The sequence below is a fragment of the Chiloscyllium plagiosum genome, chromosome 17, assembly GCF_004010195.1.
Source record: "Chiloscyllium plagiosum isolate BGI_BamShark_2017 chromosome 17, ASM401019v2, whole genome shotgun sequence".
Taxonomy (NCBI): domain Eukaryota; kingdom Metazoa; phylum Chordata; class Chondrichthyes; order Orectolobiformes; family Hemiscylliidae; genus Chiloscyllium; species Chiloscyllium plagiosum.
Window position 1 is genome coordinate 59715024 of NC_057726.1, and position 15386 is coordinate 59730409.

Sequence of the window (15386 nt, forward strand, 5' to 3'; positions counted from 1 at the left end):
GACTGAAGCGAGTGGGCTTGTATACCCTTGAGTTTCGAAGATTGAGAGGGGATCTGATTGAGACGTATAAGATTATTAAAGGATTGGACACTCTGGCAGCAGGAAACATGTTTCTGCTGATGGGTGAGTGCCGAACCAGAGGACGCAGCTTAAAAATACGGGGTAGACCATTTAGGACAGCGATGAGGAGAAACTTCTTCACCCAGAGAGTGGTGGCTGTGTGGAATGCTCTGCCCCAGAGGGCAGTGGAGGCCCACTCTCTCGATTCATTTAAGAAAGAGTTGGATAGAGCTCTCAAAGATAGTGGAATCAAGGGTTATGGAGATAAGGCAGGAACAGGATACTGATTAGGAATGATCAGCCATGATTATATTGAATGGCGGTGCAGGCTCGAAGGGCCTACTCCTGCACCTATTGTCTATTGTCTATTATCATGGCGATCAGGCTGTTAGATTGGATGTTTTGAGGTTGACTGGCACAGATTCTACATTTATAGAATTGGAGCAAGTTATAGAAAGTGATGTGGCATCTTGAACTTTGTACATCAGACAATTATGATGAGCGCATTTTGGCAGAAGGGGTGACTGACTATGGACAAAATCATAGTGACACACATCTCATGCACAACAAATTAAATTTGGTACTTAAGTCATATTTTTGCCAGAAAAAATGTCATTGGATGTAAGGATACTATTATAGAGAGAGCAAAGAAAGCCACTAGCCGAACATAGCTGAAATGTGCAAGATGAGGGACAGAAGATAAGGTCATGGATTGGCAAAAGGAGATAAAGAATTTGAAGGTAGAAAATGCAGTATGAGTTTTAAAAGTGGATCTGAATGTGAACACTGTCTTCAGAAAAAAACCATGGACTTTTGAAGGGAATTCTAATAATTGGAGAAGGAGATCTTGTAATGATAGTCCAGAATGAGATAGGAGGACAAGTAGAAATTGTAATTTGATAATGGAATGTCATTAGAATAGGCTCAAAATCTCATGAGAAGTAAAAGTCCTCATGGTCAAGAAGGTTTATAGCTACTCATAAATTAGAAGATACCTTCATAAATTATGCCAAACAAAATAAGTTGGAGAACTAGAAAAACCTAGTGAATACACTGAGATGCTGATCAAGGGCAGGTAGTCTGACTGCACAGATGAATACATACAGAAGACTAGAACTCTATGGGAAGTTAAAAAAGTGATTGCTGGGCCTCTTGCTGAGATATTTGTATCATCGATAGTCACAGGTGAGGTGCTGGAAGACTGGAGGTTGGTTAACGTGGTGCCACTGTTTAAGAAAGGTGGTAAGGACAAGCCTGGGAACTATAGACCAGTGAGCCCGACGTCAGTGGTAAGCAAGTTGTTGGAGGGAATTCTGAGGGACAGGATGTACATGTATTTGGAAAGGCAATGACTGATTAGGGAGAGGCAAACCTTATAGAGGTTTGCAAAATTATGAGGGGCATGAATAGGATAAGTAGACAAAGTCTTTTCCCTGTGGCCAGGGAGTCCAGAACTGGAGGGCATAGGTTTAAGGTGAGAGGGGAAAGATATAAAAGAGACCTAAGAGGCAACTTTTTCACACAGAGGGTGGTACGTGTATGGAATGAGCTGCCAGAGAAAGTGGTGGAAGCTGGTACAATTGCAACATTTAAGAGGCATTTGGATGGGTATATGAATAGGAAGGGTTTGGAGAGATATGGGCCAGGTGCTGACAGGTGGGACTAAATTGGGTTGGGATATCTGGTCGGCATAGACAGGTTGGACCGAAGGTCTGTTTCCATGCTATACATCTCTATGACTCTAACTGTTTCTGGACAGTACATATAAGGTTCAATACAGATTAATGATGAGGGTTTCGAAGAGAGATCAAAAATTAGTCGACTTCTGTACAGCAGGAAAAGGAAGTCTAAAAACATTTATTTTAGCTCTTTTATTAAGATAGTTTTGGGAATGCAAATTGATCAGTATAAAAGCTGCATTTTTGCAAAGAAAAGTACTTCAGAGGAAAGTCTTTTTGAAGCCTTGCAAGAAGTGAGATTATGAAAATTAAAGAAGCATAGTTATGGGTAGAATAAAATATTAGATTAGATTAGATTAGATTAGATTAGATTAGATTAGATTAGATTACTTACAGTGTGGAAACAGGCTCTTTGGCCCAACAAGTCAACACCGACCCTCCGAAGAGCAACCCACCCAGACCTATTCCCCTATAATTAGCCCTTCACCTAACACTACGGGCAATTTCGTATGGCCAATTCACCTAACCTGCACAATTTTTTGGACTGTGGGAGAAAACCGGAGCACCCGGAGAAAACCCATGCAGACATGCGGAGAATGTGCAAACTCCACACACACAGTTGCCTGAACCCGGGTGTCTGGCGCTGTAAGGCAGCAGTGCTAACCACTGTGCCACTGTGCCGCCCATGGTACTTCTCAGTCAGGTCAATTCTGCTGAATGTGGATTGTATTCAGTTAAAAGAAGACCCAGTACCTTAAGGAGAAACTAGCAGGCATCTTTATCATGCACATTGATAATCTTCTGTGGAGAAGTTCTGTAGAATTCAGGCAGTGTATGATGAATAAAATAAAAGGAGTTCTAAGATTGGTAGTCAGTCTTAAGAGACTTGGAAATATGTAGGATTGGATATGAAACGAAATAAGTTGCAAGTGATTTTGTATCAACTATCTTACTTCAAGGAAGGCAATCATATCCCAATAAATTGAACCAAGTCTCACAGAAGATCTTGCAGCCAAGGTATAAACAGACACTTAAGAAGTTTGATTAGTCAGTTGAAGTATTGTGTACCTGAGATTAAACTTAATTCCAGCAATGGCTAAAATTAAGTACACGACAAAACATTTATAGTTGAGGATATTCTGAGAGTGAATAAAATATTGAAGAAAATTGTCATGAAAATTAACAAAATTGACATTTATTGTGAAATCTGTAAAAGAATGCCTTACTAAGTCAATTTAATGCAGACAGCCTGACTTCACTGAATTCTATGAACAGACAGCCTGTCCTTGCAAGTTTTGCAAACAATCTAATTTGGCAGAGTCAGGGGAAAACACAAGGGCAGTAGCAGTTTTTTCAATAGCAAGGGAATGGGAAAACAACTCCTTATGTGGAAAAGGGCTTGAACTGTTCCCAAGCTGATTGCCCTTGAGGTGAGATAAGGCTGAGCGAAGTATGGTATAAAGGAACCATATGAATGATACTCGGGACCCCCTGCATAAGGTATTTTGTCAAGTGAAGAGGGTCCCTTTGCAAAGGCCTGTAATAAAACTTTTTCTTTGCTCTCGCTAGCATTTGAGTCGAGTTGATTTATTTTCCACGACAAAAATCAATTCAGATAAGCATGTGTTCAAGTTTCCAACCTTCGGTGATCCATAAGATATGAAATTGGTCATGTTAGCAAAGTTTAAAATGCCAATCTTCCTGATGGATATCCAATTATGGCAGGTTTTATCATATTTTTGGCGGGAAGGAGTAAAAATGTTTGCCATGAGGCTGACTATGTTTTCTCAACTTGTTCAACTAAACTTGTCTCATCAGCTACCTACCCACCCCATAATGTCCCTCTTGTGTAATTCTATACACATCTTATTATCCTCCATTCACAGAACAATTTGCTACTATCAGGATAATCTAGAAACGGCTGGCAGCCCTGGCACTTGCACCATTCTTAAAAAGCCATTGTGCACACAGACAAGCACTGTTAGTCCAGAGATACTCTGCACGGTCCCTGCCAATTGCTCTAGACATGGTAGACAATGGCAAATTTGATGCCCTACTTTGCAGGTAGGCATCTGGAGATCCTGCTGAATGAAGTGGTGCTTCTCTTTCTCCAGGACGAGCAGTGAAGACCACAATACCAGACCATGCCAGTCTGGTCTGAGCTTACTGCCTGAATTAGTGCAGTTTCAGCTATGTGAAGGAATGCACAATCAATAATTTTCTCCATGCCACTAGCATGATCCACCACCTTCTTTTTGATACCTTTCTCTGTTATTACAACCACTTCACATGAGACATTTGCTCTACCATTTTTAGTATTGCCTGCAACATTTTTACCACTTGGCATCACCCACCCCAACCTCTGACACCCCTAACTGTGCATACCCTGTCTGCTGCCTATTCACCCACAGACATCTCCCCACCTGCGTGAGAAAAAATAACTGTGCCACCCCTTTTATCTCCTTCAAAGACCAGCATCTCTCTCACTCCAGGAGGAAAACAGCCAAGAGTATGGCAGAAAGAGTCAAGATGAATGGTGGGCTGCCTGACATTTGGCATCTCACCCCTTGTGTTGACAGTATCCTGACCATCGCAAGCTGTTGACTGTGTCCAAACCCCTGGGCTGGTATTGAAAGCTGTCCTTGACTTATTGTGCCAGGAACCCCTGACCGAAGGCTTTCTCTCTGGACTTGACTGAGGCTTGCTGATAACAATGACAAAGTTTCTTCCTTTCTGTCTGTACTACATGGCAAGGCAAAACAGAAATAGTATAAACTGGTAACTCTGTCCGAGAAAGAAAATGTACAGAAAAGCAAGGCAAGACCATGCAAAGCAGGATGCTTTGGGTATTCGGGTGGACTCAAACTGAATGAGTGCTATGACAGCAAGTGAAGAGCTCAGAGATGCAACCTGCACCAGTCCATGAGCTGCATGCATGCCATTGAGCACAAAATTACGATGTTGTCAGATACCAATGTCCAAGGATGTGGGTTGTGCGTGGCTGGTGCTCATGGTGTAAGTCTTGAGAGGTTGGTGCCCAGAGCCAAGCAAGCTTAAATCATCAGGTGTTCACTCCCAATTTCCATGCTAAGAATTCTCTAAATATAGCTTAGTGCATTTAGTAAGAAAGGAAGATGAATATTAATTAGGCAAATTTGGCTGTTAATAAGGCATTTAAACAAGCAATAATCCCCTCTACTTAGCAAATCACTGCCGCATTGCGATAAATTTGCCTCACCACTCATCAAATATGTAAGAAATGCAGTGAGGTACTCGAATGTCAAGATAGGCCTCATCAGACATCTCGCTTGATTCTGCCACAAATTTCACCACGAACAACAGAAGTCCTGAAATTGTGCAGGTTGCAACAAAAATGCAAATCTTTATTGCATATTCTTCTATTAAATTTATGCCTAGAACTAGCTTACCCTTCTGATTAATGCAGATTCCATAAATTCGCACAATATTTGGCGATTCATAATGCTTCATGGTCTGAGCCTCATTGTAAAAGGTTTTCTGAATTTCGCTAGAGAAAGGAAAAAAGGGTAGAAACATCAATCCTTGTTGAAATGTTGCCGAGAGGGAATGTGCTGAATTCAGACAGTTTGTAATCCATACTCACTTCAGATTAGAAAATCCAACATTAAGGAAACGTTTAATGGCCACTGGGAATCCATAAAGCATTCCTTTGTAATATTTGAATTTGTCAGTTTCCATGAAAGGTTTGTTTTCCATTTCGATGTCATCTATTTTTAAATCCGAAATATGCTTCACTGGGTGGGCAGAAAATTTCTCATTGTCTGAAAGGGATGGAGAGAAACATTTCATCAAAGGCTGGATACACACAAGAAGATACCAGTTATCCCATATTTTTGCAAATCCCAGTCAGCATTCCTGGATAAGGATTGGTCAAGTACAGAATACTGTCCTACAGGGCAAGAGTTACAGCTGGGGGAAAGGCAATTACAAAGCAATTAGACAAGATTTAGGATGCATAGGATGGGGAAGGAAACTGCAGGGGGAGGGCACAATTGAAATGTGGAGCTTATTCAAGGAACAGCTACTGTGTGTCCTTGATAAATATGTACCTGTCACACAGGAGGAAGTTGTCGACCACAGGAGCCGTGATTTCCTAAGGAAGTTGAATCTCTTGTCAAGAGGAAGAAGAAGATTTATGTTAGGATGAGATGTGAAGGCTCAGTTAGGGCACTTGAGAGTTACAAGTTAGTTAGGAAAGACCTTAAGAGAGAGCTAGGAAGAGCCAGGAAGGCACATGAGAAGTTGTTGGCGGATAGAGCCAAGGAAAATCCTAAGGCTTTCTATAGGTATATCAGGAATAAAAGAATGACGAGAGTAAAATGAGGGCCAATCAAGGATAGTAGTGGGAAGTTGTATATGGAGTCAGAGGAGATAGGGGAAATGCTAAATGAATACTTTTCATCAGTATGAAAAAGACTATATCATCGAGGAGAATACTGAGAAACAGACTCCTAGACTTGAAGGAAGAGGTGTTAGCAATTCTGGAAAGTGTAAAAATAAATAACTCCCCTGAGCTGGATGGGATTTGTCCCGGGGATTCTCTGGGAAACCAGGAAGGAGATTGCTGAACCTTTGGCTTTGATCTTTATGTCTTCATTGTCTACAGGAAGAGTACCAGAAGATTGGAGGACAGCAAATGTTGTTCCCTTGTTCAAGAAGGGGAGTAGAGACAACTCTGGTAATTATAGACCAGAGAGCTTTACTTTGGTTGTGGGTAAAGTGTTGGAAAGGATTATAAGAGATAGGACTTACAATCATCCAGAGAGGAATAAGTTGATTAGGGATAGTCAACATGGTTTTGTGAAGGGTAGGTCGTGCCTCTCAAGCCTTATTGAGTTCTTTGAGAAGGTGACCAAACAGGTGGATGTGTAGCCATTGATGTGGTGTAGATGGATTTCAGTAAGGTGTTTGATAAGGCACTCTACGGTAGGCTATTGCACAAAATACGGTGGCATGGGATTGAGGGCGATTTAGTGATTTGGATCAGAGATTGGCTAGCTGAAAGAAGACAAACTGAAACCTTGGTGGTTAATGGGAAATACTTATCCTGGAGTTCAGTTACCAGCGATGTACAGCAAGGATCTGTTTTGGGTCCGCTGCTGCTTGTCATTTCTATAATGACCTGGATGAGGGCGTAGAAGGATGGGTTATTAAATTTGTGGATGATACTAAGGTCGATGGAGTTGTGGATTGTGACAAAGGATGTTGTAGGTTACAGAGGGACATAGATAAGCTGCAGAGCTGGGCTGAGAGGTGGCAACTGGAGTTTAATGTGGAAATGTGTGAGGTTATTCATTTTGGAAGGAGTAACAGGAACGCAGAGTACTGGCTAATGGTAAGATTCTTGGTAATGTCGATGAGCAGAGAGATCTTGGTGTTCAGGTACATAGATCCTTGAAAGTTGCCACCCAGGTTGGTAGGGTTGTTAAGAAGGCATACGGTGTGTTTGCTTTTATTGGCAGGAGGATTGAGTTTTGGAACTATGAGGTCATTCTGCAGCTGTACAAAACTCTGGTGCGGCCGCACTTAGAGCATTGTGTACAGTTCTTGTCACTGCATTATAGCAAGGATGTGGAAGCCTTGGAAAGGGTTAAAAGGAGATTTACTAGGATGTTGCTTGGAGGGACGGTCTAATGAGGAAAGATTGAGGGACTTCAGCCTGTTTTTGTTAGAGAGAAGAATATTGAGAGGTTGACTTAATTGAGACATATAAGATAATCAGATGGTTAGACAGGGTGGACAGTGAGAGCCTTTTTCCTCGGATAGTGATGGCTAGCATAAGGGGACATAGATTTAAATTGACGGGTGACAGATATAGGACAGATTTCAAAAGGTAGTTTCTTTATTTAGAGAGTAATAGGGGTGTGGAACACACTGCCTGTAGCAGTAGCAGACTCGCCAACTTTAAGGGGATTCAAATGGTCATTGGATAGGCACATGGATGAGAATGGAATAGTGTAGGTTAGATGGGCTTCAGATTGGTTTCACAGGTCATGCAACATCAAGGGCTGAAGGGCCTGTACTGTGCTGTAATATTCTATGTTCTATATATTCTGTCCCATTTCCTAAATTAGCCATCCTTTGGACTCTCTGAATGAATTGACAATTTCGCATCTATGATTATTGTGGCTACCCATACTCACTAATTACTGCTGACATCACTGATAGAAAAAACATTCCTGTCATTACTCTTGGCTGAAACTGAATGCAGATCTCATTGATGCAAAGTCAGTATCCAGCCCTAAACATCATGCTGCTTGCCCGGGGCAGTTACTTTGGTAGAGGAGGAAGTGATGGGGAGCTCACAGAAAAGCACTGTCAATTATAATTTTCCTGCTTTTGACCCATTCGAGCGATTCATAACTTTTGATGTCTCAGCTGCTCTGTGCTGTCAAGGCCAGGTCTTGCTAATGTAACAGTATGAATAAATGAGGGTCTTCTGACCAGCATGTCTCCAAAGATCAGGAAAGCTGTCAAGCAGCAGCTACCATATTCCTGAGTGTTCATGCTTTGGCGAAGTAATGGATTGCAGTTTGGGTCAATTACGCTGATTTGGAATTGGAATGTTCACAAATTTCTCGTACCAGGCTTGGGAAGAGCATGTGAATCAATTCTGGGTTGAAGTGTGATTGTTGTGTGATTGGGTATAGATATAGGGTGTTGGGTTATAGATAATCTGGCTCAGCTCAATAAGAAGCCAATTTAAGTTAATTGTTGAATTGGTTGCAGATCAGAGGGTGGGTGAGGGTCTTGATTGAAAAAGAAGGCATGGAGGCGAAGGTGTTGGGTTATAGATAATCTGGCTCAGCTCAATAAGAAGCCAATTTAAGTTAATTGTTGAATTGGTTGCAGAGCCTTTCTCTCTGGTGTACTCACATGAATCAAGTATACGTTTGATGTCCTTCAAGTCCATTTTTATTTCCTGCACGCCATCATTCACAGTCTGTTGCAACATCTCCCCCATTGAGTGCAATGCTGCAAAATAAGTAGTCAATAACGCTTAAGAAACTCAACTCTCTCTTGCTGGGAACAATGATAACTACACAAAACTGGGAGAGAACCTGCTTTAAGGTGACACATTTGCATGGAAACATGTTGATTTTCTATATCTGAGATAGGGAAAAGTGACAGACGCTTCCACCACTGCATCAGATTTGTGAACAGTTCAAGCACCTTTTGCCCTTTAAAAAATGACACCTCTGCACAACAACAAGATGTATGTATACACTGCCTTTAGTGTAATGAAATATCCCAAGGTTATACAGGAGCTTTGTAAACAAAGTCTGACACAGAACCATGTAAGTATGTATTATATCTGATGACCAAAAGGTTGAGGGAAAGTAGTTGATTTTAAGGATTGTCTTAAAGGAGAAAGGGAAATAGACAAATGTAAAAGCATATTCCAGAACTTCAGGTGTAGCAATTGAAGGAACAGCCACCAATAATACAATAATTAAAATTACAGATGTTCAAGAAGCTAGAATTAGTGCAGCACAAACATATCAGTGTATTATGGGGTGATGGAGATTATAGAGCCAATGAGAGGTGTAGTCATGAAGGAACTTTAAAACAAGAATACGAATTCTAAAATTTCATTTCTACTTTTGTTTCCATTGTCCCTGGCATGTTTTACGATTCTTTGGTCACTTTTCTACAAAACTTATCTGGAACAGAGCTATTTTCCAATGTGTTTTGAGTTAAACTCCGTCTCAAGAAATTTCCTTCTCAGGACAGCTTTGTGCTGCAGTGTGAATCCAAAGTCACATGAAAGTTGACATATCAAGCAGAAAGGAACTGAAAAGATCAGTTTGTATTCCCTTTGTTACAAGGTTAGACTTCTATAATTACTGGTATGTGATTTGGAGGGGCCAATATTTGGAAGGAGCATATTGCCATGCTGAAAGAGAAACTGGGCGTAGGGGAGCTCAGTTACTTTCAACTGTGGACAAGAAGCTGCTCATTGTGTGTAAGGGTTTGAATGTTGCTCTATGTGGGATCGGGTCCTTACCAAAATTTGCTCATGATAATCACACAAGTCAATTTCTTTTTTACTCAGATATTGACAATGGATTTGCATCCACAAAGACATGATGTACAAACCCCAACATAAAGAGGGAATAAATGTAACCAACATTGCCGTTAATGACCATGCTTGTGAGTGTCTCTATCACTCTGTCCATGAATACAATAAGCTTCATATGTCTCCACATACTGAGGTTCTTTCTGTCTTGGTTTATGAAGGGTGGGTCAGACCTTACTAACACAGAACACTCCATTCATTTGAGCCCAACAATACCGCTTGTCCTTTGCGGAAACATTTGAGCAGAAAAATATCTTTGACCCCAATTATATCTTCACATAATGGTGGATCCTGTTGGATGGTTCTCTGAGCAGACTGTCAGGTCATCTGACAGAATGCTTCATTGGTGTGACTTCCAAGTAAGCACTAACGTATAGCTTGGTTGGTGTCAAGAAAGACTCACTGCACTGTGAGCCCAGCACACGTGGAGTTTCAACATGTCAATATTCTGTCTTGAGGCAGCTGCATGGGAAAGAAACCATCTCCCATCTCCTCCTGAAATGTGCCTTTGCAAAGAGGATCTGGATATATAAGCAGTTTTTGTCAGGTTTCGATCCAAACATTTGTGTAATGGAAGACTGTGTGCTCTGTGGCCTGGTTGCCGAGAAGCACACTAAGATAAAAAAGAACTGCTGCTGAAGGATTATCAACACAATGCTTAGATGCTCTCTGGTGTGCTCAAAACCTGCTGGTCTGAGGCTAAGCAATTGCTAATTCATTAATATATTTAGATAATCTCGAAGAAATCTCATTCTTAGTGCGAGAAAACCATCTAAATGTTATTGGTCAATGCAAGAAATCTTTTGGTATCAGACACTGAGGCCTGGAATTTCATCATAACAGAGTTTCTTCCTTGTTTCAAAATTGGTGGACTTCAGCCTGGAAATTAGAAGCCCTATTACTGAACAGGAAACATAGCACTTTCGTGGGGGTGCAAATGAGGTCAGGCTATATTCGATGCAACTGTAATTTACCAAGGCAGATGTCCATAAAAATCAGCAGCTGCATGTACTCATGTGATTTTTGGCGACATGGGTGTCTGCAACATGAAGTGTGCATATTACACTAGGTGGGAGCAGGTGTGAACTTTATGGATTCATTAGCCAGCATACCATTTTGGAGCAGTAAGACACCTTTGAATATGGTCCTGGAAAGCATCTGGGGGAAATGTCAGATCCCTTTGAATTGCTAACGTGCATAAAACTGCATAAATTTAATTAAACTGAAGCTCATTTAAACGATCAAAAATAACAAGCAAAGGTGGCAAGATCAATTGTCAATGAGAAGTATCAAAAACTGTGAAAACTGTTCAGGTGAATTGTCAAAAGAACTGTCAAAAACAACTGGCAGTGAGTAAAGTCCCAAGCTGTTTAGCCTTTGCTCATAAGACAATCCCTCCACTCCAGGAATCTATTAGACCTTGACTGATTGTGGAAAATATATAGTCATTCCATGCAAGATTATGTCATCAGAAAAGATTTAAGTATTACGTTTTGGGGTGCCAAGATCACTCTTTAAATTACAGGCCCATTTCTTAATGTATACTCAATGTTTTTCTTCAACTTGTCCAGTCTATTCCCTCTTACATTTATGATTTTTCTGATGCTTTACATTAGTTCCACAACTTCCAGGATCCTGACCCCAGGGGGCACATCTTCACTGTAAATTTGCAATTCCTCTATATTACTAAATTGTAGAGGGCTCAGGGTGTTGCCCAGACTAGAGGATTTGAGTGAGAGGAGAGGCTGGGTATGCTGAGACTTTTTTCACTGGAGCAGAGGAGGTTGAGGGGTGACCTTATAGAGGTTTATGAAATCATGAGGGCTATAGATAAGTTGAATGGGAAAGGTCGTTTTTCTAGGAAGGGAGAATTCAAAACAAGAGACGTATTTTTAAGGCAAGGGGAGAAAGATTTAAAACGGACCTGAGAGGCAACTTTTTCACCCAGAGGTTGGTTCATGTTTGGAATGTACTGCAAGAAGAAGTAATAAATGCAGATACAGTTACAACTTCTAAAAGATACTTGGACAGATACATGAAAAAGAAAGATTTAGAGGGAGATGGGTCAAATGCAGACAAATTTAGCTTGGTCGATATGGACGAGCTGAACTGAAAGGTCTGTTTCTGTGCTATATTGCTCTAAAATTCTATGATTACGCCACGGTGTCCAGCATGAATAGAATACTGAATCTAGTTGGTGTTCAGTCTCTGGGAGAGAGTCTGTTAAATCAGATGCTTCCTGTCTTAAAAAAATTCTGAAGAAAAATTCACTTTATGTTAAAAATGGCACACTCAATGATGCCACAAATAATGCAGGATTCAACGATAGCAGATTTCAAAATGGTGTTGACATTGTCCACAGATGCCAAGATATTAGAAAGGTTAAATACAGAATAAGTCCCAGCAACCTAATGTTTCATCTGAGTTTACACTGACCCTCCTATTGGATGAGCCTAAAATTCGTTTATCAGCCTTTTACATGTTAGGAGCCCACGCTGTGGGAGATAGTGTGCTGATGGGGATAGACAACTGACTAATGGGCAGGAAACTGTGAATGGGGATGATGTTCTTTTTCAGGTTAGTGACCTGTGATCAGTGGGTTCCACAGGGATCGGTGCTGGGACCACAACTGTTTACAATATGTATTAATGGTTTAGAGGAAGGAGGCTAGTGTTCGGTAGCCAGGTTTACAAACAACACAAAAGCAAGTGGAAATGCAGGTTGTGAGAGGGATACAAATAATTTACAGAGAGATATTGATCGGTTAAGCTAAGTGGGCCAAAAGTTGGCAAATGGAGTATTATGTGGGAAAATGTGAAGTTGTTAATTTTGGAATGGAGAAAACCTGTGAAAAGCTGCAACACAAAGGGACTTGAGCACAAAACACAGAAAGCTAGCACAGAGGTGCAGCAGGAAATAAGGAAGACCAATGGAATGATAGCCCTTATTTCAAGGGGGTTGAAGTATGAGTCGGGAACTCTTATGGCAACTGTACAAAGTTTTGGTGATACCACATCTGGAGCACTGTAAACAGTTCTGGTTCCTTTAGTTAAGAAAATATATTATTTCATTGGAGGCAGTTCAGAGAGGATTCACTAGGAAGATCCCCAGTATGGAGCAATTATCTTATGAGAAAAGATTAAACATGTTTGGACTCTACTCACTGAAGTTTAGAAAAATTAGAGTTTGAAATATGTAAGATTCTTACAGGGCTTGACAGCGTAAATACTGAGAAGATGTTTCCCTGGTGGAGATTCTCAGACCAGAGACCATTGTCTCAGAATTAAGGAGTGCCAATTTAAGATTGAGATGAGGTGGAATTGCTTCTGTCAGAGTGTTGAGAGTTTTTATAACTCCTTGCCGCAGAGACCTGTGGGGGGCAAAGTCCTTGTGTATGTTTCAGGCTGAGAAAGATAGATTCTTGACTAACAGGGGAATCAAGGGTTTTGGCAAAAGGGCAGTAAAATGGTCATGGTCGTATTGAATGATAGAACAAGCTCGAGTGGCAGAAAGCCTTACTCCTGTTCCTTTTTCCTTTTGTTTTATGGTCATAAACCTTCATTATTCAGTGAAACTGCTTCACACTCAGACTAACCAGAACTTTTGGTAGACTTGAGCTTATCACCGGAATGAAACATCCGAAAACACGTTTTTTAAGGATAGATAAAATACTAAATAATGGAGAAAACACTTCTTAATTTCTCATTCTTATGTGATCATAATATGATCAATGACCATGAAACTAGTGACTTTGGGCAATGTTTTATATTTATACATGTAGTACTTGTTCAGTGTAGCTCATTTCATAATTTTTCTGATGCTTGGGAAATGTTGATCCTCAGTTTGGAAAGAAAGAAAATAATGTATTTTGACTGCTGAAACACTAGCTTTTATAAATGTAGTGGATGTGGGATTCTATATGTCAAATAATTTAAATGGACTGTTAAATTTTAAATGATTACAATGCTGAGAAGTCAATCAGAAAAGCTTATGCTGATTTATAGAGGATTTCCCCCATGTTTGAAGATACAGTGGCCTGCTCCTTGGATGCTGCCTGACCTGCTGTGCTTTTCCAGCACCACTCTAATCCAGAGGCAGATGCCAATGCTTTTCACACCAATAAATACAAAATCCTTTTCTTTGCTATGCATTTAGGGATACAGTCAGAATGCTACTCAGTGCGTAATCTTTCTGCAATGCCTCCTAATAATTATGTTGTCAAATTAAAACCAAAACCAAAACCAATAAATTACAAGTGACCATCCACATACCCTCTTCCAACTTCTTTGCAGTCTTCTCCAGATCTTGCTCATCATCCTTTGTGTCTTGTTCATCATCTTTTCCCCTTTGTTTTTCGTCAAACGTGTTCACCAAATTCGACAAAATTATTTCTTTAGTTTGCAGGGCCAGGACGAAGGCACTAGCGACATCATTTATTCGCTCATTGAGATGATTGAAGTCTTCCTTGATTTCATAAGCCTTGAAGACCTTGGAGAATCCATGCTTGTTGGTGAAAGACTTTATAAAATCTCCTGCAAACTCCAAAATCCCCATCATCTCCTTCATAATCTTTGGCTTAATCAGGTCCTGATGATTCCGAAAATCGGCCACAATTTCCATGAGGCATTCGATTCGAACCTTCAGGCGCTGGCACCGCTTGCGATTCATTTTCACCTCACCACAGAGTGAATAAACAGTTTGAGCCAGTTTAAAAATTTTTTCAATGTAATCCATGCTGGAATCTGCAATGACAGAAGATCATCAATGCTATCTTAGAACGAGCTGACAGTAAAATGTATGCCATCCAGAATTATAAAGGACAGGCTAGACCTGATTGTGGTCCCTCACTGAACCTTGCTACTGCAGTCTTGGTAAGAGCACAGAGAGCACAGTTTAACACAATGCTGCACAATATAGTCTATTCCTTAGATTACACACTGAAGTAAAATCAGGTTTGGGGAGTTGAGAGTGAGGGGTGGGTATATCCAAAGGACATGGGTATTCATATTTTGATTAACACACAGACCAATGGAACAGAAACACACCGCTCACAATCTCTTTACTCAACACCAGCTTCCATGATTATAGATTTATAAAAACTCACAGCTCAAAAGGAGGCCATCATACTCCATGTCAGCAGAAAATTAGCAAAAACACAAGTCAACATACATAGCTCTGCTCTTTGAAATGATCACACATGAGGCAATTTCCTCAGTGGTTTATTCATTAATTACATAATCTTGTGTGATTTTAAACCAGAGTGAGGAGAATAATCAGATAGAGCTCAATCTTAATGAGTGCTGTCAGACTAAAATTCAGGCAGTGAACTGCCAGTGACTGCCTTTTACCTTTAACAATAGAGGGTGACCGCTTTGCAGAACACCTCCAGTCCGTGCACAAGCATGACCCCAACCTTCCCATAGCCACTCATTTTAACTCAGCATCCTGATCGTATGCCCATTTGTCTGTCTTTAGCATGCTGCAATGCTCCAACGAATCACAGTGCAAACTGGAAAACAACATCTCAT

General features: G+C 40.7%; 1 protein-coding gene across 2 annotated transcripts in view; it reads right to left on the reverse strand.

The window, feature by feature from the left end:
* LOC122558541 (mixed lineage kinase domain-like protein) overlaps positions 1–15386 on the reverse strand; it is a 43854-nt gene that overhangs the window by 20348 nt on the left and 8120 nt on the right. For both annotated transcript variants that reach the window (XM_043707240.1, XM_043707241.1), the window contains exons 2-5: positions 14130–14600; positions 8655–8753; positions 5362–5539; positions 5168–5265 (exon numbers count right to left, since the gene is read on the reverse strand). In XM_043707240.1, coding sequence (XP_043563175.1) covers positions 5168–5265; positions 5362–5539; positions 8655–8753; positions 14130–14592 — 838 coding nt within the window. In that variant the 5' untranslated portion in view covers positions 14593–14600. The remainder of the gene's footprint in view (positions 1–5167; positions 5266–5361; positions 5540–8654; positions 8754–14129; positions 14601–15386) is intronic.